This window comes from Moschus berezovskii, chromosome 22 (assembly GCF_049115385.1).
Source record: "Moschus berezovskii isolate FMDL1 chromosome 22, NW_MosBer_1.0, whole genome shotgun sequence".
Classification (NCBI taxonomy): domain Eukaryota; kingdom Metazoa; phylum Chordata; class Mammalia; order Artiodactyla; family Moschidae; genus Moschus; species Moschus berezovskii.
In genome coordinates, this window is record NC_142481.1 from 8,682,621 (window position 1) to 8,706,728 (window position 24,108).

At 55.2% G+C, this 24,108-nt stretch overlaps 2 protein-coding genes across 4 annotated transcripts; both read right to left on the reverse strand.

Moving 5' to 3' along the window:
• Nucleotides 1-2,945: 2,945 nt before the first annotated feature.
• Nucleotides 2,946-11,887, reverse strand: CYTH2 (cytohesin 2). Of its 3 annotated transcripts, none has more exons than XM_055411688.2 (12): nt 11,667-11,883; nt 10,691-10,838; nt 10,526-10,592; nt 9,361-9,479; nt 8,040-8,120; nt 7,450-7,562; nt 7,216-7,364; nt 6,591-6,702; nt 3,748-3,824; nt 3,557-3,628; nt 3,303-3,457; nt 2,946-3,209 (listed from the first exon to the last, which is right to left on the reverse strand). In XM_055411688.2, exons 1-12 carry the CDS (start codon nt 11,683-11,685, stop codon nt 3,122-3,124), a joined length of 1,200 nt encoding a protein of 399 aa, XP_055267663.1. In that variant the 5' UTR covers nt 11,686-11,883; the 3' UTR covers nt 2,946-3,121. The 3 variants fall into 3 exon arrangements, with proteins under 3 accessions (XP_055267663.1, XP_088687066.1, XP_055267664.2); XM_088830940.1 differs by lacking the exon at nt 11,667-11,883 and adding an exon at nt 11,123-11,222; XM_055411689.2 differs by lacking the exons at nt 2,946-3,209; nt 3,303-3,457; nt 3,557-3,628; nt 3,748-3,824 and adding an exon at nt 4,177-4,706 and having other exon boundaries at nt 11,667-11,887.
• A 2,480-nt stretch (nt 11,888-14,367) lies between these two features.
• Nucleotides 14,368-24,020, reverse strand: KCNJ14 (potassium inwardly rectifying channel subfamily J member 14). The gene is made up of 2 exons (XM_055411687.2): nt 18,075-24,020; nt 14,368-16,277 (listed from the first exon to the last, which is right to left on the reverse strand). Exons 1-2 carry the CDS (start codon nt 18,780-18,782, stop codon nt 15,681-15,683), a joined length of 1,305 nt encoding a protein of 434 aa, XP_055267662.2. The 5' UTR covers nt 18,783-24,020; the 3' UTR covers nt 14,368-15,680.
• Between the last annotated feature and the right edge of the window lie 88 nt (nt 24,021-24,108).

A 24,108-nucleotide genomic window follows, 5' to 3' on the forward strand; every position in this document is an offset into this window, starting at 1 on the left:
TACTCCAGACACGTTTCTTACCTTCTGGTGGTTGTCTGGCAATCTCTGGTGCTCCTCGACTTGCAGAAGCATCACCCTCATATCTGCCTTCTTCACATGATGTCCCCTCCTTCTGTAGGTCCGAAATGTCCCTTTGTGTAAGGACACCAGTCAAATTGGATCAGGGCCCACATGGATGACCTCATCTTATTGTATCTGCAATGATCCTATTTTGAAATAAGATCACATTCTGAGGTACTGGGTGTTGGGACTTCAGTATCTGGATTTGTGGGGGACATGGTTCAACTTGTAATGAGGGGGTTGGGAGTATGGGGTCCTGGGAGAAGAGGAAGCTGGAAGCCAGAATTTCTCAGTGCTTGGGGAGAAGACTGATTAGCGGACAACTGAAGGACAATTTGAACATGATCTGAATGTTCCACGGGCCTCTCCAGCTTAATTTGGCCAAACAGAACAACTGATTTCTCCCCCATAAAGCCCCTTTTTGGCCATCTCAGTAAATGACTTTGCTGCTCATCAGTTGCTCAAGCGAGAATCTCCGAGTTGACCCAGCCCTCTCCAAGTCCCGCTGGCTCCTCTTCCAAAATGACTCTCACGGGTCCAGGTCTCTCCACCTCTAGTCACACCCTCTTATACTTGGGTGGCCACAAAGCCTTCTAACGTACCCCACTGCTACCGCCCCGTTCACCTCCAAATTATTCTGCAGCAGCCAGAGATGACTCCTGCAACGTCAGTCCAAATACATCACTCTCCTGCATCATAGCCTTGGAAGGCTTCCCATTTTAGCTAAAGATACATTCCAAATCCTAACACAGCTGTCCAGGCCCCAAATGAACGGGCCCAGGCATCCCCTTCATTTCCCATCACCCCGTCCCCACTGCATCACTACTGTACATGCACACTGAGCTGTCACTTACTCCAACATAATACACTTTTCATGCCTCAGCACAAGCCATCCGCTATGCCTGGAAAGCTCTTCTGGGGCATCACCACTGAGCCAGGTACTTCCGCACAGTAGGCACTCAGTATCTGGGTTCATTCCATGTGTTCTGTGCGGAGTCGTGTCCAACTCTTCGTGACCCAATGGACTATAGCCTGCCAGGCTCCTCTGTTCCATGGAATTTTCCAGGGAAAGATACTGGAGTCGCTCAGTTGTGTCTCTTTGAACCCCTCTGGAGTGTAGCCCATCAGGCTTCTCTCTCCATGGAGTTTTGCCAGGGAAAAATACTGGAGTGGGTTGCTATTTCCTTCTCCAGGGGCTCTTCCAGACTCAGGGCTAGAACCTACATCTCCTGCACTGCAGGCGGATTCTTTACCCACTGAGCCATCAGAGAAGTCCGTGTAGTAGAGCAAAATAGGGGGAAGATTGTGGTGGGACTCCCTATTAATCCAGGGACCTCATTTCCCACAACTTTCTTGGGTCAATGGCTCTATTTCCATGGAACCTTTCAGAGGAGTTGGGAATTCTATTTCATTTGGGAACCCCATTTCCCATCAGCCCCTGGGGTTGAAATGATCAGGCCTGGTTTCCTTTCCCAGCATGCCTAAGTGCTTATATAGTGGAGGAGGGGATGGGGGATCAGCCTAAGGGAAACCCAACAGCCAAGTCTTAAGAAACTGCATTTCCCAGACCCCTGGAATGGTTCTCCCAACAGTGGGGTGGCCAGCGCTGCACTGCCAGCTGGGAAGCGTAGTCCAGAAGTCTCACCTCATAGAGGAGTGCACTACCTCAGCGCTGTTAACAGCGTTTAGGAACTTTCTTGCCTGTGGAAGCCTTTGGCCAAGGGCAGGGCCAGATCTTCCTCACCTCACTGGTAGCACTTGACAATTAGGGATTTGGTCCCTCAGGGACACAAAGGACACAACAAGTGGGAATAACTGCAAGTCTGGCACATCTGGGGGAAACAGCCTTCCCTTCCAGCCTGGGCTTGGTTCTGCATCTATCTGGGGTTGTGGTCTCTTGGACTAAATCCCCCTCAGCTGCAGGTCTGGACATAGGAGAGAGACATGAGCCTCTATACACCCGTCTTGGGATCTTGGGATCCATGTGCTTTTGTTCTCTGGGGACAGCCCAAGCTGGAAGGCACACTCCAAGCAGGAAGGCAACAGGGGAAAGACCTGGACCTGAGGCTCAGGGGTACCCCACCCTCCGAGGTTTCACCCTCAGAGAAAGTGGTGCTTACACTTCAGGAGGTTGTCAGATTCCTGGCAAAGATGTTATAAAACTGCAGGTTCTCAGTGCTCTCTCTGCCTGGTGTTAAAATGACCTCCAAAGGATGATCGTTGGGTGGCTGAGAAACCTAGTTCAAAATGCCCAGATCCCTGCCCCCAGCCCCACTCCATCCACACTGAACAGCCCCAGCCCATTTCCGACAGCACTGACCTCTGGCCCAGCACCCTGAGGGCCTTCCCACTCGCTGTACCAAACACTCCAAACTTCATCCTTCCTTTTTCCAAATTCGTCCTTCCACACCCTCCCAGAGCAGTCCCCCTTCAAAGCTCTTCTGGCTCCTAGCTTTGGCCTCAAAGCATTAGCCCAGCCCACCAGATATGTGTTGCTCCTCAAAGATCACAAGCCCGTGGGAGCAAAGGTGGAACAAGTGTGTGTCTGGATGTCAACTAATGTCTAGAATGAACGGTGCACCTTGTCAGGGAAGCTCTGCACACCTGCACTCTCAGTGCCCAGCAGCTCTAACTGAAAGCTAATTCCAGCCAAGTTAAGCTTCTCCCGTTACTCCACCCTTGCAGGCTACAGGTGAGACCAGAAGTGAGCCATCCTGGAGATGCACCCACGTGACTACACAGTCAGCACCGTTCTCACACACATCATGAGAGCTACCAACAGATCAGCACTCCCGGCCCTGGTCACGGACCAGAGTGCTGGGCCAGCTCCGCCAAGCACCTTAGCTCTGTGAACCCCAAGAAATGAGGTGGGTCTGCAGGCTGCAAGTGGTTAAATAATTAATAAGATTACCAACAGGGTGCTAATTACAAATAACGAGAGAGGAGCTAGAGGCGATGAGTTTTCCAAATGAGGAACCAGGATCCGAAGCCCCGAGGCCCAGGGGTCCGGCCACCCGGGCAGGGCAGCTCCGAAATAAATAATGGAGTGGGGGGCAAGGGGTCAGGGCTGCTCCTGCTTCTTCTTGACTGAAATCCGCTTCTTCCTTGCTGCCAGCATCTCATAGAACGGGTCCACGCTCACAGCGGCCCTGCGGAAGGGGCGGGACCCCAGGGTGAGGGCTGAGGAGCCTGGGCCCCCGGCCGCCCTCCCCTCCCGCAGGGCTCCAGGAACCCCTGCTCACTGGATGGACTTGATCCACTCATCCTTCTCCTCCTGCGTGGGGGCTGAGATCCGGTACACCATGTGGTTCCCCTCAACCACCCGGCCGTCCGCCTCTGTTTTGCAGGCTTTGATGAGCTGCCCCTTGTTGTTGGGGATGTACAGCTCGAAGCAGTTCTGGGGAGACAAGGGAGAGGAAAGACCGCTAGAAGTGCCAGCCCTGAGGCCACAGGAGCCCTCCACCGCCAGCAGGACAGGGTACAGGGAGGGTCTTACTGGTTTCCGGGGGTCGTCCACCTCACGGATGCTCAGATTCTCCAGCGGGATGATTCCTCGGGGCTCCTTGTCCTGAGAGAACGAGTTTGACAGGATTCAGATTCCCAAAGCCTCCCCAGAGCCCCACCGCGGTCTCCGGAGTCAGGCCCCGGCCCGGCCCGCCCCGCCCCTTCTCCCGGCCCCGCCCTCACCGTAGTGTACTCAAAATAGTAGAGGCAGTTGTCAGTGAGGATGAACCAGCGCCGCTTCCACGTCTTCACCCGGCCCCCTGGAAGGGAATGGGGGGAGGGGGCCTGGGCTCAACAGGGGGGCGGGGGGGGCCTCTGAGAGGGCGGGGAAGGGGGCGAGAGACAGAGCCAGCGCAGGGAAGGCGGGGCTGTCAGGGCCTAGGCCGAAGCGATGCGTGGGAAGACAGACAAGCAGGGACAGGCAAGGAATCTGGGCCCGGCGAATGGGTCCACCCGCCAGCGTGGGGCTCGACGCGCTCTAAGCGTGTCTGTGGATCCGGGTCCGGGCCCCCAGTCCCTCTCCTGTGGGCCCCGAGGTCAGGGCAGTCCCCTCCCTTTGTGTCGTGTTGGGCAGCAAGGATGGGGCCAGCCGTGTACCTACCTCCTGGGGCAGACAGCGAGAAAGCAGGCAGGACCAGGCGAGGAGGAGGGAGGGCGGAAGAGTGGAGTGCCCCCAAGAGCCGTGGGTGGGGGCGGGGAGAGATGCGCAGCGGGTGGGACAGAGAGAGCCAGAAACAGCAGAGAGAAACACGCAGAGAGGGAGGGAGGGAGAGAGAGGGAAGAAAACCAGTTACATCCACACGAGGGGGTAATGGCCAGACCCTGTCCCTCCGGGGAGGCCCAGGATGCTGAGCTGGCCACGAGCACCTCCCAGCTTCAGTGCCTGACTCCAGCCCCACTCCCAGGACGTATCCCAGCCAGGCAGGCCCTCTGTTGCCACGGTGACGATGGGGAAGTCATCCCCAAGAGGCAGAAGAGGAAACCCCCAGTCCTTGGGCCAAGGTGGGCGTGGGGACTCCCATTAGCATCAGTAGGACCTGTCTGTGTGACCTTAGGACAACCACTTGCCTTCTCTGGACCCCCGTCTGGAGATCCACTCAGGCCCACACCTTCCTGCTGCAAAGTGACCTGCTCCTGGGCTCCTTGTGGTCCCGGAAAAAGTAAACAGCAGCTATAAAGACTTTTATTAACCATCTTTTTCACTATAATCGCTACCACTACCACTAATCCCCTTTCCTGTATTTCACTGTTTTAAGACGTGCCTTTTACTAGTAACCTAGTGCTGCACTCTGGTCAGAAATCTGGGTTCAATGCCACCTCGGCCCTGTGGCTGCTGGACACTGACAGAGCCTCAGTTTCCTCATCCAAGAAATGGGAGGGAGTCCTGTGGCTAGGGGGCAGGCAGTTTGGAAGGGAACCAGTCTCTCAGGAAGCTGCCTTTCCGGTTTTTCTTTCCCCGCCCACTCACTGCCAGGGGCATCATTTGACCTTCCCTGAGGAATCTAAATTGCTCTGGGATCCCCCAGGTTTGTCTGCCTCCCTTGGAGCCGCTGCAGGAATCCATCTGCCCCAGCAAAAGGAGTGGTGTGCACCAGGGGCCTGCCTCCGTGGCCTGAGAAGAGATTCCCCCTTCTAAGAGCACAATTCCATGTGCGCCCCCTGCCACCCCACCAGAGGGTAGATGCTGAGACCTGAAGGGAGGAAAGGCCTGCCTTGAGCCTGCACCCGGGCTGGAAGCTTCCTCTGGACCCTTCCCCTGTCTGGGCTGCTTCCACTGTAATTCCTCACCAGATTCTCTGTCTCCCTGGGGCAGCCACTCACCACTTTTCCATTAAAAAGCCACTGCCAACCCTCCCTTGGCACTTACTATTTACCAGGCCCGGCTCCGAGTCAACAGTTCTCAACCTGGGCCATGCACTGGGAACCGCCTAGAGAGCTCTGAACATGACCGATGGCCTATCGTGCCCAGAGAGACCCTGCTTTTACGAGCCTGTGGCCTGGCCCCTGTGGTTTCCAGGTGAATCTCCCAGGCAGCCGGGGTGGAGAACCACTCCAACCCTCAGCCAGCTGCCCTTGCCGGACCTCTGCTAACTAAACCGGAGTCCACTAGTGCCACGTATTCCAAGGGAGACTGGCCCCTGTCCCACCCATCCCGCCGTGGCCAGGGGCTCCCGATTCTCCTAAGTCAGCCAGGGTGCTTCCCCTCCCCACGTGCGTACTAAGTCACTTCAGTCCTGTCTGACTCTGTGACCCCATGGACTGTAGCCTACCAGGCTCCTCTGTCCATGGGATTCTGCAGGCAAGAATACTGGAGTGGGTTGCCATGCCCTCCTCCAGGGAATTTTCCCGACCCAGGGATCAAACTCCCGGTCTCTAAAGTCTCCTGTGTTGGCAGGAGGGTTCTTTACCACTAGTGCCACCTGGGAAGCTCTTCCCCTCCCCACCAGGAACCAATCCGACCAGCTGAGAAGTGCACTGGGGCATTCCGGACCCGTTTCTGCAGGCTGTTTACTGCCTACAGGCGACATTCTGGGAGGGAGGACACTTCTAGAACAGCCCCCAGGCTACAGGGCTGAGGAGGCGGCCACAGGAGGATAAAGATACAGGAGTCTCAGGGTGGGTCTGCCCCAGACTCCCCGAGTTCCTGCCAAGCAAGGTAAAAGGCCCGATTCCTTGGGTGGTTTTCTGTTTGCTACAGCTGAGAGCAGCCTGATCATCAACACTCTCCCCACAGACAGGGACTGTGCTCTTTGATTCTCGGCTGTGTCCTCAGTCCCTACACCAGGGCCCAGCACAGAGGAGGGGTTTCATAAACCTGTGTGGGTGAACAGAAGGGGCTTGGGCCCAGCACAAGAGACCTGATTTCATTCTCAACCCCACTTTTCAGATGTGGCAACTGAGGTTGAGAGAGGTCGAATCATTGTCCTAAGGTCACACAGTGGCTACGTGCGAAAACTGGGTCTACAACCTGGGCCTGCTAGCTTCCCCCACTTGCAGAGGCAGCCGGCAGTCAGGAAGGGACGTACCCAGCTTAAGGAGCCAGCCCTCCCGGTCCGGGTTGAAAAAGGTGTGGGTCAGATCATTTCCGTCATCCTCGGGGATCTTGAAGGGCTCGTTTCGGATGCTGTCGTACAGATTCTGAGGGGTGAAGGCAGAGTCAGCACCCTGGGACTCCTGGGATCCTCCCAGGGCTACTGTAGTGGAGAGGGGGCTCACTTGGTAGCCAGTGAATCCACGGGTGGGATGGGCAAGGGAGGGAGGAGCCTGGGGAGAAAAGGGATGTAGAAGGGGAGAGTGGAGGGAGCTCCAGCGAGGAAAGAGGGAGAAACAAAAAAGATGCAGAGATGGAGACAGTGGCAGAGCTGCTAGATTCTGAGAGAGACAGACTGACAGACCAAAACCCTCAAAGAGTCAGAGGGCCAGGAACCTGGGTTCAATCCTTGGTGGGGAACTAAGATCCCACATACTGCCTGGCTCAGCAGAAGGAAAAATAAAATGAAAAACAGAGAAACAAAGACAGGCAGCCAGAGACAGCGAGCGAGGGAAGACTTGGGCAGGCTGCTGTGACCACGCAGTCCATGGGTGGGCGAGGCAGTGATCCTGGGCACTGAGAGGAGAAGGGCGTGGAGCCGAGGGGCTGGGGGTGCTGACCCTGAGCAGCTCCTCAGGCAAGTCCCCGCCCTCGTTGATGCCCCGGTTCATGGCTACGAAGCGCTCCAGTCCTGGCTTGTCCCGGACGTTGGGGTTGTGGAGGCTGGTGTTCAGCATGATCACGGCGAAGGACAGTACGTAGCACGTGTCTGCACAGACAGTCACGGGGTGACGACCGGGGCACGCAGGCCCCCGGCTCCCCCTCCCCTGGGACCCCAGGGTCTGGGCCCCTACCTGTGGACTGGAAAACCCCAGGGTTGCACAAGCAGTAGCGCTGGGCAAAGGCCTCCATCATGCGGTCGATCTTCTGGGCTTCTCCAGGGAGGCGGAAGCTCCAGAGGAACTGCCTGTGGCGGAGACGAGCCAAGGGTACATACCAGGACTGGCAGGGCCACCCTCCAACCGCTCTCGGCGCCCATGGGAGGAACTGGTCAAGGAGGGTGCCACACCTGTGGCCAACCTGACCACTGAGCGTCAGCCAGGAGACTCTATATGACGTATATGGAAACGCCCTTTCTTTCTACCAAGGTTGCTGCAGGGAATAGATGGTTGCTTGGGGCCTCTGCTGTCATGTGGGAGGAGGGCCTGCGTCGAGCAGCACCCACCCCGTGGTGAGCACAATCAATAGCTGTCTTTCCCACTCCATTCAAGCGCCTGGATATGGCTATGCCTGAAGGAGGCTCTACTGTGGACTTTGGCAACACTCACGTGCAATCCATCCCCTAAGTTTTGGTTCTGTTTTTGCCTTCAGGAGTGGGTGATCGTCATTGGTAAAGAAAGCCCTGACAGGTCCCTTCCTGCCCTTTCAGTCCCATCCTTCTCACCTGAGGGCCTGCACCAGGTTGAGGTCAGTGAACTCGTGCAGATCCACGAAGGCATGAAGTACTGCCAGATTCAGCTCTTCCCTGGGAAGATAGGGACAAGGTCATGGGCAGGAAGAGGCTTGGGCAGGTGGGGGTGGAGAGGAGGCGAAGTACTGGGGAGGCTGTGGCCCCTCTTCTGCACAGCGGCTACCTCCGTAGCCAGTGGAAGTTTTGGCCAAGCCCCCATCACAGGCCTGGCACAGGGGTAGGGACACTTAGAACACTCCAGGGAAAACCATCTGCCTTAAGAATTCTGGTGTGGCTGGAACTCTGTGCAGTTGGGAGAAACACAGCAAATGTGCTCTGCTGGTTATCTATGATGAACCCCAGATTTCATAGATGCCCAGAGATGGCCTCCTATCCCCCAGAGACCCATGGAGAGTCCCGGGGCAACCCAGATGCCCACAAAACCAGCCCCACAATGTCAGACAACTGGACTGTCCCTATGCACTCCAGATGTCCACAGGCGATCCCCAGACAGCTAGAGATGACCCCCATGCTCCCAGACTCTCCAGTCCCCATGCCCCCCAGCTGCCCACAGATGGTCTCTGCACCACAGATATCCAGAAAGCTCCACACACCCCAGATGTCCACACAAACCCTAGGCATCTCACATGGTCCTGTGCACCTCAGACATTTCAGACAGTCTCCACACACCCCGGATGTGCATCGATGGTCCCCAGGTTTCCCAGACTTCACAGAAGGTCCCCATGCACGTCCCCACACACCCGACATCCACACATCGTCTGCTTGTGTCCCAGAAGTCCATAAACTCCCAGGCACCCTAGACATCCAGCGCTGGTCCTCATACACTCCCGATGTCTCATGCACTCCATGCCGGTAGGTGGTCTACAGACCCCGGACATCCACAAATGGCCCCCATGTTTCCAGATGTCCATGGGCCCCCCATGCACCCCAAGAGCCCCTGATGATGACCCCCCACTTCCTGCGCCACTGTCCATGCCGCTCCCATGCACACCAGCCGTCTCCAATGGTTCTCACGCTACCTTACCACCCACAAATGTTCTCCACTGTCCTGACAGAAATGGGTGGTGGTCCCCGCATCGCCCAGATGTCCGCAAAGGTCCCATACCCTCCACATGTTCACAGATGATCCCCGGGTTCCTCAGAAGGTCCCCCACCCCAATCTCTATGTTGGTCCATTTTGTCACAGTCCAGTTGCAAGTCTGATCTATCAGGGCCTCTCCTCGGCAAAAGTTGGGTGCAAGGGGCAGAGAGGAGGTGCCCAGCAGGTGCTGGGTGCAGGGGGTGCAGTTCTCACCTCTCCCCCAGGTAGTCCCCAATGGCCGTCTTGTTCAGGCCCTCGCCCTTGTACAGGAAGCGGGCGATCTCCTCAGGTGTGTTCTGCAAAAGTTCATTCTCCACCAGGAACTGGATCCCCTGATGGGAAGGGCGGGGTCTCAGTGCTGGCATGCTCAGAAAGACAACCCCAGAAACCTTAGCCTCCAAACCCACCCCCATCCTCAACAGAGCAGGGCCCGAGTTTCATTCTCAGGCTCTTCCCAGGTCCCTAAACACCACCTCCCCCATGGCCTGACTTTGCATCTACTGCTCCCTCTGCCTTTGCCTGGTTAATTCCAGTCCCCCCGGAGCAGGACCTGGCAAGGAACAGGAGCTCCATGAATGTTTGCTGAATGACTTTACAAACTACCATTGCTTCTGGCAAGAAGAATAAAGTGGGAAACTGTTAGAAGACATCAGTTCACAAGAAGCTGTGAGGGTCAAGACCCAGGCTGGACGAGGGCTTTCTCAGGCTCTCCTGATGTTTTGAGGACCATGAACCGAGGACCCCTCACTCTGGATTGTGGTATCTGAGTCTAGGGGCTTCCTGAGGGCAAGGCAGCATCAAACCCCACACTGGGTCCTCTGCATTCCCCAGCAGAGCAGCAGGCCAGAGGGAGGCCTGAGGAAATGGTGTAAAATGAATGAACGAACGAATGAACACCTTTTCTCCACCTAGTGAACACTAAGTCATCCTTCGCCTGACCCTGATCCTCCTGAGGGAAGCCCTCCTTGATGCCACCAGGCTCACTCCTCTCAGTGTCCACAGTCCAGTACCTCTCTTTCTCTCTGTCATGGCACTTCTCAACCCTCATTTGAACACACCACTGTCCATATTCCCTACCAGACTCAATCAAGCTCCTCCTGGGGACTCAAGAGTGACAACAGAAATGGGTCCCAAAATATGAGCAAAAAGGGGAGGAGGACCACTCAGGCAGAAGTTCCAGCATACACAAAGATCAGGAGGCTGAAGCACTTGGTTAGTGTTCAGGGAACAAATACTGCCAATATCTGGATCCAGGGATCAGGACCAACTCTGTCCACCTTAAGGCAGACCTTTAACCACCACACTTCTGGAACCCGGAGATGCCAGAATTCTATCTGGATGTCAGCTTGGCCGATCCCAGCCCTGTGGCCCCAAGCACCTTTTTGGGGTCCATATTGAACTTCTTCCTGCCCATTGCCATCTTCCGGTTCCGTTGCAAGGTTTTGCTGCAGGGGCAGAGAGCAGAGGGTGGAAGGTCAATGCCTGGGCATCCCTGGCCCCCGCCTGGCCCCATGACCCCTAGGCTCCCTGCCCTAGCCCTCACCTGCCCTCATTGGCCTCCAGACCCTCCACCTCGCTCATGGCTTCGCTGAGCTCCTCCCGCAGGCGCTGGATCTCCACCAGCAGCTCCTGCTTCCGCCGTCGAATGTTCTCCAGCTCCATCCGCTCCTCCGGAGTCAGGTCCGGGGGTTCTGGGGGAGGGGATCAGGGGCGGGAGGTCAGTTCTGGGGACTGTGAGCCTGGACTTCTGAAATCTGGTGAAAGACAGGGCTCCTAGGTTCATGGAGAGGATGAGGATAAGAGTACCGCCTCCGGTCAGTGGAAGAAGAGGCTGGGGGGCCTAGATTCCTCAGTCCAGGGGAGGAAGGGCTGGGAATCTAGACGCTTAGTCCTTGGGAGAGAAGGGGGCTGGGAGCCTCTACTTTTAGGTTTACAGGGGAAAGGGGGCTGGAAGCTTGACACTGCGTCTCATTACTTGCAAGGGACCTGAGGCCTTGGTTTTCTGCCTCCATTCTTAGCGAGGTAGCTGAGGACCTGGGTGCCCGGACTCCTGGGTCCATGGAAAGTAACCATGGCAGGGGAAGCTAATGACAGCTTGCGAGAGTGAAGGAAGGGGCGGGGCATCGAAGCCCCCCGCCCCCGCCCTAGCGGAATCTCTGTGGCCCCCACGATTTCTCCCCACCCCACCGCCCCCAGAAGCCCCCCTCCCCTCTCCCGGCAGGCATTGGGCTCGCCCGGCCCCTCCAGAGAGAATGGTTCCGCCTCAGCCTCGCCTCCGCCGCTCCATCCCACCCCCTCCCGCTGCCACCGGAAACAGGCTCGGCCCAAACAATGGCCTGGAACGCCCCGCTCTCCTGCCCTGCCGGAAGCCCGTCCCGCGCCCCACAAAAGCGAGGCGACGACAGGGCCGAACAAGCTTCTCAAGGCGCGCGTCGTCGGGGGGGAGGTCGTTCGCGGCCGAACGTTCGGACCGAAACGCTCCATCTGCTCCCAGCCGGCCCCGCCCCTCCCCGACTTACCATAGACACCGTCCTCCATGGCGGCTAGGAAGGCCCGCGGGGAGTCCGGGGCGGTCCCGCCGGTCGGGCCCGGATCCGCGTTGGCCCGCGGGCTCGGGTGAGCCCGCTCAAACGCCCCGGGAGCCACCGCCGCCTCCTCAGCGCCAGTCCTCAGCGCTGAAAAGACTCTCCCTTCGTCTCCCAACCGCCCCGCCAGTAGGGACCGCCCCTCGTTTTGACACCGCCCAATCCACGCCGTGCCCTCTTGTCTGCTCCGCCTCCGAAACCGAGGGATCGCCCTCCAGGGCCAATAGGCGCACTAGGAGCAGACGTAGCAATGTCCAGTCCAAAGTAGACGGTCTGTGGGGCCAATTGGAGTGAGAGCAGGAGCTGGGCCCCGCCTCCGAAACCAAAGGGTTCTTGGCAGGCTTGCCCTCCAATGAGAAGCCTCAAAAAGGAGTTGCTTGGAGGCGGGACTAAGCAGACGAAGAGAGAGGACTACGCCTGCGCAAGGGCTCTGCGCAATACGATACCAGGTCAATCGAGCCCTGCCTATAGTAATACGTTGCCAGGGGGCGGTACTTTGTTAGGCTTGTTGCTAGGGGGCGGGGCCACAGCTCTCGGTTGTTTCCGTGAGCCACACCTCCTAGCTGGCCCGCCTGGCTTTTGACCGCAGTGGTTGCCAAGCAACCGGGAGCCGCTTTGGCTCACTTTCCTTTGGCCCCCTTTCTCAAATGTAATGGGCTCTCCGATCTGCAGACCCTTTCCTTACCCTCCTCCTTTGACCTCCTCCATCCACATCAGCCTCTTCAGAGTCAAGGAGTGGTGAAACAAAAGACTCTCTTTCTTCCAAATGCTGCGCTTTTTGGCCTCTGTCGTCGAGAATGGGACTACAAAGGAAGGCCAAACCCAGCGAAAGGACAGGCTCTGCCTTCCTGCCTCTCGCAGCCTCTCAGTTTCCTCCCTCTCTCCCCCAAACTCCTCCCTTTATGTTAGCATCCTTTCCCTGCCCAGGACAATCCCCCTTTCCCCAGCATCCTTCCACCTCTGATCCCTTCTCCCTTCTCTGAGTCCTTTCCCTTCTCTCCGACTGACTCATTTCGCGTCCCCCTCCTCTCATACTCTTGCTCTTCTTAAACTCCTCCCTCCTCTCCGACTCCTCTGGCATCTGAGGCCATTTCCCCTCCCTTGCCTCTCATTTCCATTCCTTGAAGGCAAAACAGGTGCAGGGGCCTGGCTTGGAGGAGAAACTGCGCACCCCCATCACAGGCAGGTCCCAAATTGGGTCTGAGGGTCGTGTTTGGGCCTGGGCCTCACTCATCGTCCCAGAGTTCGGCAGGCGGGGGACAGATTCCAGGCCAGGACCTGGTTAAGCTGACAGATTAGACAGGGAGCCTCCTAATCCCCTCAATGACCTTTATGAGTGGCTCAGGCTCTGCCCTCCCTACCAGAAACTCAGGTTGTGCCAGCCCTGACCCCCCCACTAGCTCCCCTTCCAAACAGAACCCTTTTCCTGTCCCTTCACCCCCAATTTAACACACTTCTTCATGCTTGGGTTTCCGCTGACCTGCTGCCTACTCCAGCCACCCAGAGGGGAGCAGCCAGCTAATTAATCCCATCCGGTTATTATCTGGAGATTCTGCAGGATAAAGGGAGGTGGGGAAACAGGAAGGGGGGGAAGCGGGTTGACGCAGCGCTGGGACAGGCTGATGGGCAATGACAGTGCCTGCCCTCAATCCTGGCACACAGGGGTGGGAACATGTCCTCCTTGGCACTGGCTCCTTCTGCGACTGGCTTCCACCTGCTGGGCACTTAGGTAGATAGCAGCACGGGCAGAGGCCAGATTCAAGGACCTATATGTACCCCAGAAGCACACTCCCAGACACACCACTGGGGTTCCCAATAATTTGACCTGGGGGACAAGCCTCCCTAAACACATACATTCCCCTAACATTCAGAGGTAACTTCTCCTTCCCCTGCCCCTCCAAGCTGGGCCAGAAAGGAGGTGATTCTGGCCCTTAGCCACAACCCATATTCTCCCTTGCCTGCCCTGTCATGCAGGCATCCAAGTTCAGACCTAGCTTCTGAGAGCATCCCATCCCTGTTGCCCCCAAAAGGCCAGGCATTCCAACACCTGGTGGGGGTGGTGGACTGGGGTATCTCCAAGACCCCCATTCTACCCTCAGTGAAGAATAATGCTAGTGGAAAGGCCCTTGGACAACTTCAAGTTGCAATGCCCTGTTTTTTACAGATGGGAAAACTGAGGTGAGGGCTTCCCTGTGGTGCTAGTGGTAAAGAACCCGCCTGCCAATGCAGGAGATGTGAGAGACGGGGGCTCAATCCCTGGGTCAGGAAGATTCCCAGGAGGAGGACATGGCAACCTACTCCAGTATTCTTGACTGGAGAATCCTATGGAGAGAGGAGCGTGGAGGGCTACAGTCCATAGGGTCGCAAAGAGTCAGATAGTCCTTGTAGACTGAAGTGACTTGCACAGCACAGCACAAACTGAGGTGAGAGGGGGTGATTTGCTCAAAGCCACACACTCAGTTGAGGCAGAGTTGGGATTCAGAGCAGAACTTCCTGGATCCTTGGAAGGACTCCATTCTACTTCCTCAAGCTCAGTTTCCAACCCTACCGTAGGAACCACAGGAAAAAAAATAGATAGATATCTTTATTCATATTATATATATATAATACATATATGTATAACATCTTTAAGAAATAGAGATGCATCACTAGATGGAAGATTCCAGAGCACTGTAGACTCACCAGCCTTGGGCCTCTTCCTTCCCTTGCCCAATAACCAGCCCTGTTACCCACAGTATCTCGTCCGGGCCCCACCACCTAGGTCAGCCCAGCAATGCTGCTGGTCAAGTCCCAAGTCCATCTTCTCGAACAGCCACGTTCCAGGAGCTGATTAGAACTTCCAGATTGACAACAGATAACTCTGGGTCCCTGGAGCCTTGACTCCTTTTGGCATCACAGAACCACAAGAAGTCATCTATCCTCATCAGTACTCTCCACTCCACTGGGCAAGCTGGAACCAGCAAATCTCAGACGTCATCACTGCCAGTCCTTCCCTGACTATGATCAGTCGAGAGTCACAGAATCTTGATTCCTTTGGATATTCTAGAATGGCACTTAAAAAAAAGACACAAAGCCTGTGGATCATGGAGAAGCCTTGCATCTCTCTTTGGTTCGATGTTCTACCACCAGTAGGTCTGGAGTTGACACATATCAAGAACTCCCAGTCTGTCACTTTAGTCCTTGTAGACCTTTAGTCCTTGTAGACTCTCCACTGTTTTGTGCATTCTAGAGATATAACTTGTTAGTTTCTGGAATAGTCCAACTCTCAGGTCAAAGCTGCTCTAGAACCCCCAGTGCTGGCCTCTGTGGCCAATCTGGATTCACAGAATCTCAACTCTGGGGTTTTCTGGAGCCACAGAGTCTTTCCTTGACTTAAAATCAAGTCTTTTGTCATTGGTCAATCAGGATAGTCTTAAACTCTTGGGGGCATCCCATAACTTCCCCTCCTTAGGTCATCTAGAAAAAGTGATTTGCTATGGAGTCAACTGTGTCGAGAAGCAACAGTCCCTTGAATCTAAAGTCAGTTCAGGCCAATGAATTCTGGATCTCTGTTGCTGCTTGAGAACAGCTGACTTCTTCCCTGGAGGCAGTCTATACCTCATTTCATGATCCTGCTTAACAAACAAAACCAGCCATCTAGAGGAACCTAGAATTACCAGTCCTCACCTCTTGAGGGGTCCAGAATTCTGGGTCCCTTATCTCTAGTGAGACTCAGGAATTAGAATGACAAGTGGGTCTCAGGAGGGAGCACAGAATTCAGAGGAATTAAGGTTCCTCCAGTATGTTCACGGCAGGTCCACTAGGCATGGCAGAACATCACCAGCTAATAATTGACTCAGCAGGCCTGTTGGTCTTAGGAAACACCTGCCTCCACCCCAGGAGAGGGCCCAATCTCTCCACCTTGCTACCCCTGGGAAAGGGGTGCAAATAAGTGGATGCCAGCTTGCGTCACGGGGGCAAGGTCAGCGCCAGGGTTGGTGTGAGAACTTGGGGGCTGGCAGCCTTGTCCTCTGCCTCTGCCGCATCCCCCTCTGTGGCCTCCTCTTCCTCATCTTCTTCCTGGCAGCAGCTGAGAGCAAGTTCGTTCTCATAGCAGAATGCTGCCAGAGAGCTTGGGAAGCCAGACTTGGGGCTCTGGGAGGCACGCTCTGCCCGTTCATCCAGCTCCTTGGCGCTGCAGACAGGCGTCCCTGGGACCTCGTAAGTGCGATGGAAGTGGCGATAGTCGACCTCGTACTGGGAGCCACGCTGGAAAAGGACCGGCTCGAAACGATGGCCCCAGAGCAGCTCACCAGGGAGGTAGGAAGAGCGACACTGTGTGGTCATAGCTGTGGCCTCAACCATGCCCTCAAGAATGACCACCAGCTCAAAGTCAGCCCGGGCCAGCTCAGCCCGTCCTAGTTCGTACAGAGGACTGGCGGAGTCGATCTCATGCACGATGGTGATGGGAGACACAAGGAAGATGCGATCAGTGCCACCATCAAAGCCTACGTCCACATCCTGGTGGTCCAGAGGTATGTACTCACCCTCCGGGGTCACTCGAGGCTGCAGCAAAAGGCAAGGACAGCAGGGAGCAGAGAGATGAATGGAGAGGGAGATAGCGAGAGGAGGGGATAGAAGCGCAGAAGAAGAGAAGGGCAGAGACCAGTAGGGGTAGGGGTGCCAAGAGAACATGGACCCAAGAAGGAGGGATGGTGATGCAGAAAGAGAGGAGGACAGACCCACAGAGAGGGAGACGGTGGTCCAGGAAGGTGAGGACGGAAGCCCAGAGGGAGAGGGCGGTGGGTGGACAGAGACTCAGAGAGGGTTTGGGGGAGGAAATCCGAGAAAGACAGGGGAGAGAAAAAGATAGTGACAGATGACATTGGCACAGAGCCACAGAAATCAGCAAGACAGAAACAGAGTTAAAGAGACAACAGACAATAAGAATCACATCCAAAAGCGATTGGAGGAGGAGGAGAGGGACAGAAAAATGGCTTTCACTATATGGCCAGAGAAAGATAAACCAGGATGACAACCTAAGTCCAACAGAAGCTATGCTTATGTTCTGACTATATTTCACCGTTGTCTCAGTCTAATCCCTGGGATATTCTCTTGCCCCCAACCCAACTTCCTCCATCCCCTTGTGTGTCTGTATATTTCTGTGGGTTGGAAGCCTAACCTAAAGCCAGGTATCAGCAGTTTCACGGCACCTAACCCATTGGTTCCATACCCACCTACCAAGTCCTGTCAATGCCCCACAGACTTCTGGGAGAGACAGTGTCCCTCCTGGTCATGAATCTCTGGATTGCAGTCAAGCAGGAGACAAAAGTGGAGAATGGGGCTCCATTTTCTTGCCAATGTCTATGCGAATCCCTAGAGGCTGCTGGGAGTTGTAGTTCCCATCTCAACCCTGTCCTCTTCTCATCCAAGTTCAGCCCCAACCCTGTGTTCAACTTAAGGGTCTTTACTGGGGCAGGAACTGCTACTGCCCCAGAATTTGTTTGGGCAGTTTGACCACAATTCTAGAAACACTAAGGCTGTTTTATCAGGGTGCCAGAGGAAGCCGTTGCCCCAGGGGCCAATGGAAATTGTAGTTTTGTTTTTGTTTTTTGCTGAAACACTAAAATTCGAGTTTCCCCAACTCCCTGCCCTGTACTTCTCTAAGCAGGAGGCTGGTGGGAAAGTCTGGGGCCCTGAGGTGAAAAATGAAGGCTCCCACAAATGCTGCAGGACCACACACCCAGAGGCCACGGAGAATTGTCTTCCCTGGCTCTGCAGGTGTGAGCAGCACCCCATCCTCAGGCCTGCATCTCCCAGAAGCCCATAGGAGCCTGACCTCCGTCACAGGCCTCTCTGGACCACAACACTGGCTGGGGATCGTAAACCTGAGCCGTGGTTTACACCACCAGCAAAACTACAACGCCTCTTCAGACCAACCTGGGTGGGCGCTTTCCCTGTCCCCAGAGCCTTGTGGGAATTGTCATTCAGAGTCTTTACCGATCAGAAGTGGACCTCGCGGGCCTGCATTTCCCACAATTCCATGGGGGGGACAAGTCCCAGGGGACTCTTTAAGTCTCAAAATCTGTCTCAAGTCTAGGCTTCCAGGAAGAAATGACCAGAGACCTTTCTCTTGGGTTGACATTTCCCACAGAGCTTTGGGAACCATCCTCAGCTCTCAGGTGAGGCAGAAGGTGTCCTGCCCGAGAAACTGCTGGGAATTGTAGTCCAGGTCCCTTCCAGGCTCCACGCACACTTGCTCCTTAGACCTACAGCTCCCACCACCCCCCGCGGCTCCCACTCCCAGACCTGGCGGAGCGGCCCGCCCACCAGGGGCGTGGCCTGCCACGGGCCGACTCGCACCTGCAGCAGCTGGGCCCGCACGTGGGCCTCGACGAGATGACTGCGGCGCAGGTTGCCGACGCGCCACATGAGGCAGAGGCGGCGGTCGCGCAGCGCCACGACGGCGTTCTCGCTGAAGACCAGCGTCTCGTTGCGCTTCTTGGGCTTGGCCATCTTGGCCATGACGGCGCCCACGACGAAGGCGTCCAGCACGCAGCCGGCGATGCACTGGAGCACCACGGCGGCCACGGCGGCCGGGCACTCCTCGGTGACGCTGCGCACGCCGTAGCCGATGGACGTCTGCGTCTCCAGCGCGAAGAGGAAGGCGGCCAGGAAGCTGGCCACCTGCGAGAAGCAGGGTGCGGGCGGCGGCGGGGCAGTCAGGTCGCCGTGCAGGGAGGCGATGAGCCAGAAGGCCAGGCCGAAGAGCAGCCAGGAGGCGAGGAAGGAGCAGGAGAAGAGCAGGCACATCCAGCGCCAGCGGACGTCCACGCACGTGGTGAACAGGTCGCTCAGGTAGCGCGCGCCCTGGCCGCCCAGGTTCACGAAGCGCACGTTGCAGTGCCCGTCCTTCTTGACGAAGCGCCCGCGGCGCCGCCCCACCGGCGACTGCGCTGGCGCCCACCCGTTGTGGCACAGCCCTGGCCCGGCTTCCTCCTCATCGCCCGCCCTGTCATCGCCAGACTCCAGGGCGCCGCTCAGGCGGCGCAGGGCCCTGGCCAGGCCCATTGGGCGGGGACACCCCCTCCACTTGGCCTAGCAGGGGGCGGGCGCCCCGAACCTGCGGGGACAAGAAACGGGCAGCCACGTCAGGAGTGCCAGGAATGGGGGTGCGGTGGGGCTCACTGGCCAGGCATACTTACTGGGCCTTAGTGGCCTCATCTGGCAAATGGGTGGAAAATCAGAACAGAATCGACAACACTGATGGTAATACTATAGGAGATACTTGTGTAGCAACAACAACAACACAACTGTAGTGGTAGCAGTAGTACTGTGTTACAACAAGCACTGTAGTTATTAGAGCCAGTGTTGTGAGCACTGTACATGAATTTAGATATTTGAACCTCAGCAGCGTAAACGTCATCACCATTTTACAGATGAGGAAACAGGTACGGAACGTTTAACTTGCCCAAGGTCATGGCTGAATGAGCTTGGGTACGAGTGCTAGCAGTCCAGATCCAGAGTCCAGACTCATAAAAGACTAAGCAGTCACAAAGAAAACAAACTTATGGTTACCCAAAGGGAAAGGAGTGGAGACGGGGTGAGAGTTGGGGAGTAGATAAAATTGGAGTTTGGGATTAACAGATACACAACAAGGACCTGCTGTATAGCACAGGGAATTATATTCAGTATCTGGCAATAACCTATAATGGAAAAGAATCAGAAAAAGTATATACATATATAACTGAACCACTTTGCTTTATACCTGAAACTAACACGATATTGTGAGTCAACTATAATGTAATAAAAATTTAAATTAAAAAAAGACTGAATGGTAACTGCTGATCTGTATGGAGTCAGCTTGGAGAGATGAGCCAGGGCTCTAAGGTCACCTATGGGTCAGAAAGCACAAATGACGAAAGGAAAAAAAGACAATAGATAACTTGAGTGTCATCAAAATTAAAAACTCTTGTGCTTCCAAGGACCCTAAGATGAAAGTGAGAAGACCATCTGCTAATGGGAAAAAAATATTTGCAAGTCATATCTAAAAAATTTGTATCCACAACATATAAAGAGGCCTTATAACTCAATAAGAAAAAGACAACCCAACTTTAAAATGGGCAAAGGATCTGAGTAGACGTTTCTCCAAAAAGATAGAGTTGATCCTTGAACAATATGGGTTTGAACTGCATGGTTCCACTTATACGCAGATTTTTAAAAATAAATCCTAGGGTAGTACTACATGTTCTGTGGTAGGTTGAATCCTTGGATTCAGAACCATGGATACAGAGGATCAACTCTAAAGTTTATACTCAGGGATTTTCCTGGTGGTCCAGTGGTTGAAAATCTGCATTGCAGTGCAGGTGACCCGGTTCCATCCCTGGTCAGGGAACTAAGATCTCCCATGATGCAGAGCAACTTAGCGCAGGCATCACAACTAGAGAGGCCTTGCACCACGAGGAAAGATCTTGGATGACACAACTGAGACCTGATGCAGCAAAGGAAATAAATAATAAAGTTATACTTGGAATTCTGACGGTGGAGAGAGTTGGCACCCCCAACCCCCATGTTGTTCAAGGGTCAACTGTACAAATAGTCAATAAACATAGGAAAAGATAATTGACATCATTATGCCATCAGGGAAATGCAAATCAAAACCAAAATGAGTTACCACTTCATACCCACTTAGGATGGCTATAAAAACAAGAAAAAACAGAAAATTTAACAAGGATGTGGAGAAACTGGCACCTTCCTATTGCTACTGGTAGGATGTAAAATTGCACAGCTGGTGTGGAAAATGCTCTGGCAGTTCCTTAAATGGTGGAATGTAGTTACCAATTCCACACCCAAGTATCTACCCAAGGGCATTAAAAACAAGTGTCCACACACTGTACACAGATATTCACAGCTGCATTATTCACAATAGCCAAAAGATGGAAACAGCCCAAATATCCATCAACTGATGAATGAATAAATAAAATGTGGTCTGTCCACACAAGAGAATACTACCCAGCAACTAAAAGAAAAAAAAGTGATAGATGTTACAATATGGATGAACCTTGAAAACACCATGTGAAGTGAAAGAAGCCAATCACTAAAGACCATATATTGTACACTTCCATTTAAATGAAATATCCAGCATTGGCATATCTGTTAATCTGAGAAATTAGACTAGTGGTGTACGGTACTGGAGAGATGGGGCGATTGGGAAGCAATAGCCAGAGGAAAGGGATTTCTCACTGGGGTGATGAAAATGTTCCAAAATGGACAGCGATGATGGGGACACACCACGTGGCACGCTGCAGTCCGTGGGGTCTCAGAGTGGGACACAACTCGGTGACTGAATAACCAGTTGCACAACTCCGAATATACTAAAAACCGCCGAATCGTACACTTTAATGTGTGAATTGTACAGTATGTGGATTACACTCCAGTGAAACTGTTAGGAAAAACAAGCACAAAAACCCCAGGCTCAGCCCTGACTCTCAGATCATGGGGAAGCCTTTCTCAACCTGTTTCCTCAGCTGTAAAATGGGGCTGTTGGATTTTATCAAGGTCAGGATCAAGCTGTACAGACCCAGGGTCCCATTCTGGCTCAGTTGCTGACCCAGTATGTGCCCTGGGGCCACCTGCTTCAATTTTTGAAGCAGATGAGGTTGCTCATCTGTGGAATGGGAATTAAAAAAAAAAATCCTTAAAGAGGAATCCAGAAGAAAGAACTTGGGCTTTAGAATCAGGCAGTTCTAGGCTGAATCCCAGCTTAGGCACTTACAAGCTGTATGAATGGTGGCAAGTCACATTTCTTCCTGAGCTTCAGTTCCCTTATCTGAGAAATGGAGGGAATCTTAGCTGAACAAGGGGGATGCAGAGGAGGGAAGGGGTCTGCCTGGACCTATAGACAGCACTGTCGTCCAGCAGCTGCACCATTAACATTTGCGCCTGTGGTGTTGGGACTTCAGGGACCTGTCTGGGCTAGGGGTTAAACGTTTTGCATCTCAGTTCCATCAACACCTACCAAGCACCTAGGTACAATGAACTCCCTGTGCCAGGCTCTAAGGTGCTTATGGGCCTCTCGACAAGGATCTCTACTTGTCTTTGCCCGGTTGCTGGGGGCACTTTCTCCACGAAGAATGTGTTGTTAGTTGCTGTCAAGTTCAACACTGACATGTACCCACTCCCCTGCCCCACTGCTCTGCACCTGCCGTCTGTGACCACCCAGACAGCCCCCACCCCCAACACGGGCATTTCTTAGGCCCATTATACACAGGCAAAGCCAAGGCTCCAGTCAGTGGACCTGGTTGTGTGCACTGCCCACAATGTGCCCCAACTCTTTTTACACCCTCAACTTTCTGGGCATTAGAGACTGTTCTTCCAAGCAGCAGCAACTGAGGCTGTTGAAGGCAGGTCTGAGGTTAGAATACTGGCAAATGCTACCATTTGCAGCCCTCTCTTGCTCAGAGTCCCCACTACCCACTAGGCCCCTTTCAGGGGCCACCTGATGACATGATGCGGGAAGGGGGTGATAGGTGGGAGCCTCTGTTTCTGATGGAAAAGCAAACGGAGCACTGAGGTTCGTCCCTTGTCCCAGGTCTCTCAGTCAAGAAATGGCAGACCCTGGACTCCCATCCAGCCTTCCTGGTGCCCAAGCCTGAGCGCCAGACTAGACCACAGACCACCTCATCACTCGCCCTTGTTTCCTGAGCACCTCGGTCTCTGGCCTTGCCAAGCTCCCGGAAGTCTGCAGCCCACCCGCTGGGCTCACCTTGGCCGCTCAGGACACTGGGAGGTCAAGATCATCGCCCCGCTTCACAGGTTGGGGAGTGGACTCAGAGATCCGGCCAGAGCCATGAAGTTCCAGGGGTGGGCTGCCGGTTTGAGTCCTGAGCCTTTCCAACCCAGGATCTCGTTTCCCTAAATCCTCCTGTTGTCACCCTCAGTCCTGAGAGACAGACGTGATCTTGTCCATTTCACGAGGCAGGCTGCGGGTGAGGATGCTCCTTTCACCTCTGGGGGGTCCTGTCAGCATCCAGCATGGCCCTGTGAGCTGGGGTGGGACTCTGCCTCGGGGCCCACGCACCTCCCATAACTGACAGCAGGATCCGAGGGAAGCGGATCCAGAGCCTCAAGCCCTCCCCCAACCTCCCCCTGACCTGGGAGAGCAGCTTAATGTTTCCATATAAAGGCGACATGGGGCTTAAGGTGCGTCAACTTCATTTCAAAGTCACTGTCTAATCTGGGGCTGAGAAGCCCCGCCCAGGTGCTGTCCCCCCTGCCATAGAAGCACTTTCACACGCTCCCTGAGACCCTGGCTGGCCCCCCACGACCCTCCCCCCACTCCCCAGTGGGGCCTCAGCAACAGCAGGTTGGAGGGCAGAAACTGCCAGAAGGGGGTGTAGGGTGGAGACTGCAGACAGACCTGGGTACAGAGGGTAAGAGATGGGCAGGGAGAGGCTGTCCTGAGGAAAGGACAGAGGACCTCCCCACCGCCACAGGCACCCAGAGAAGAGTGGGAGACAGAAAGGAACTAGGAGCAACCGGGCAAAGACAAGCAGAGATCCTATCTTAGGAAATGGAGAGACGGACCAGATCGGAGATGAAGACGGGACAAGGGGATGCAGGCTGGGGGGGTAGGAGGGGAGGCCGAAAATGGAGATGGTCTGAGCTGGGGGCCCCAGATCTGGGGGATGAGGAACCAGAAGGATAGGGTGGGGGCACTGAGGCAGATGCCTGAGTGAGGAAGATGGTGGCGGGGGGGGGACAGCTCTCAAAGCCAGGACCCCTGCCCAGGGTCTCTGCGTGGAGGCACGTACCTGGTGGGGCAGCCCACCCCCATGCCCTCTGCCGGGGGCTCCTCTGCTTGGGCCAAGGAAAGGCCTCTGTGGGTGCTGCGGTGCTGCGGCCCGTCCTGGGCCCCCGACCTCTGTGCTCACGGGCGGATCAGAGGAGTCCTAGCCCGAGGCGGGGAGGGGGGGGCAGGGGGTGGGGCCAGCTCAGAGCTGCAGAGGGGGAGCTAGGGAGGATGGCCAGGCAGGACGGCTGGGCTGCGGCCCAAGCAGGCTGGAGAGGAGACAGCGGTGGCGGAGGAGAGACACGGGGGGAGGGGGCGCGGACACAGAGCCCGGGGGCCAGGAGATGCGGAAAGATGGGGACACAGTTGAGGGAACAAAGAAACGGTGAGAAAGTGATGACGAGGGCAGGGGCAGAAGGATGAGAGAGACGGGGGCTCCCTGGTTCCCCCCGAGATGAAGCCTTATGATGGGGGGACACACATGAGGTAACTCTTCCCCACCGAGAGACCTGGGGTGCATTCCAGATGGAATAAAATTTAGGAGAGGCAGAACCAGAGAGCGCCAATGGGCTGAGGGCTGGACCCAGCGGTCCAGGGACAGCCAGG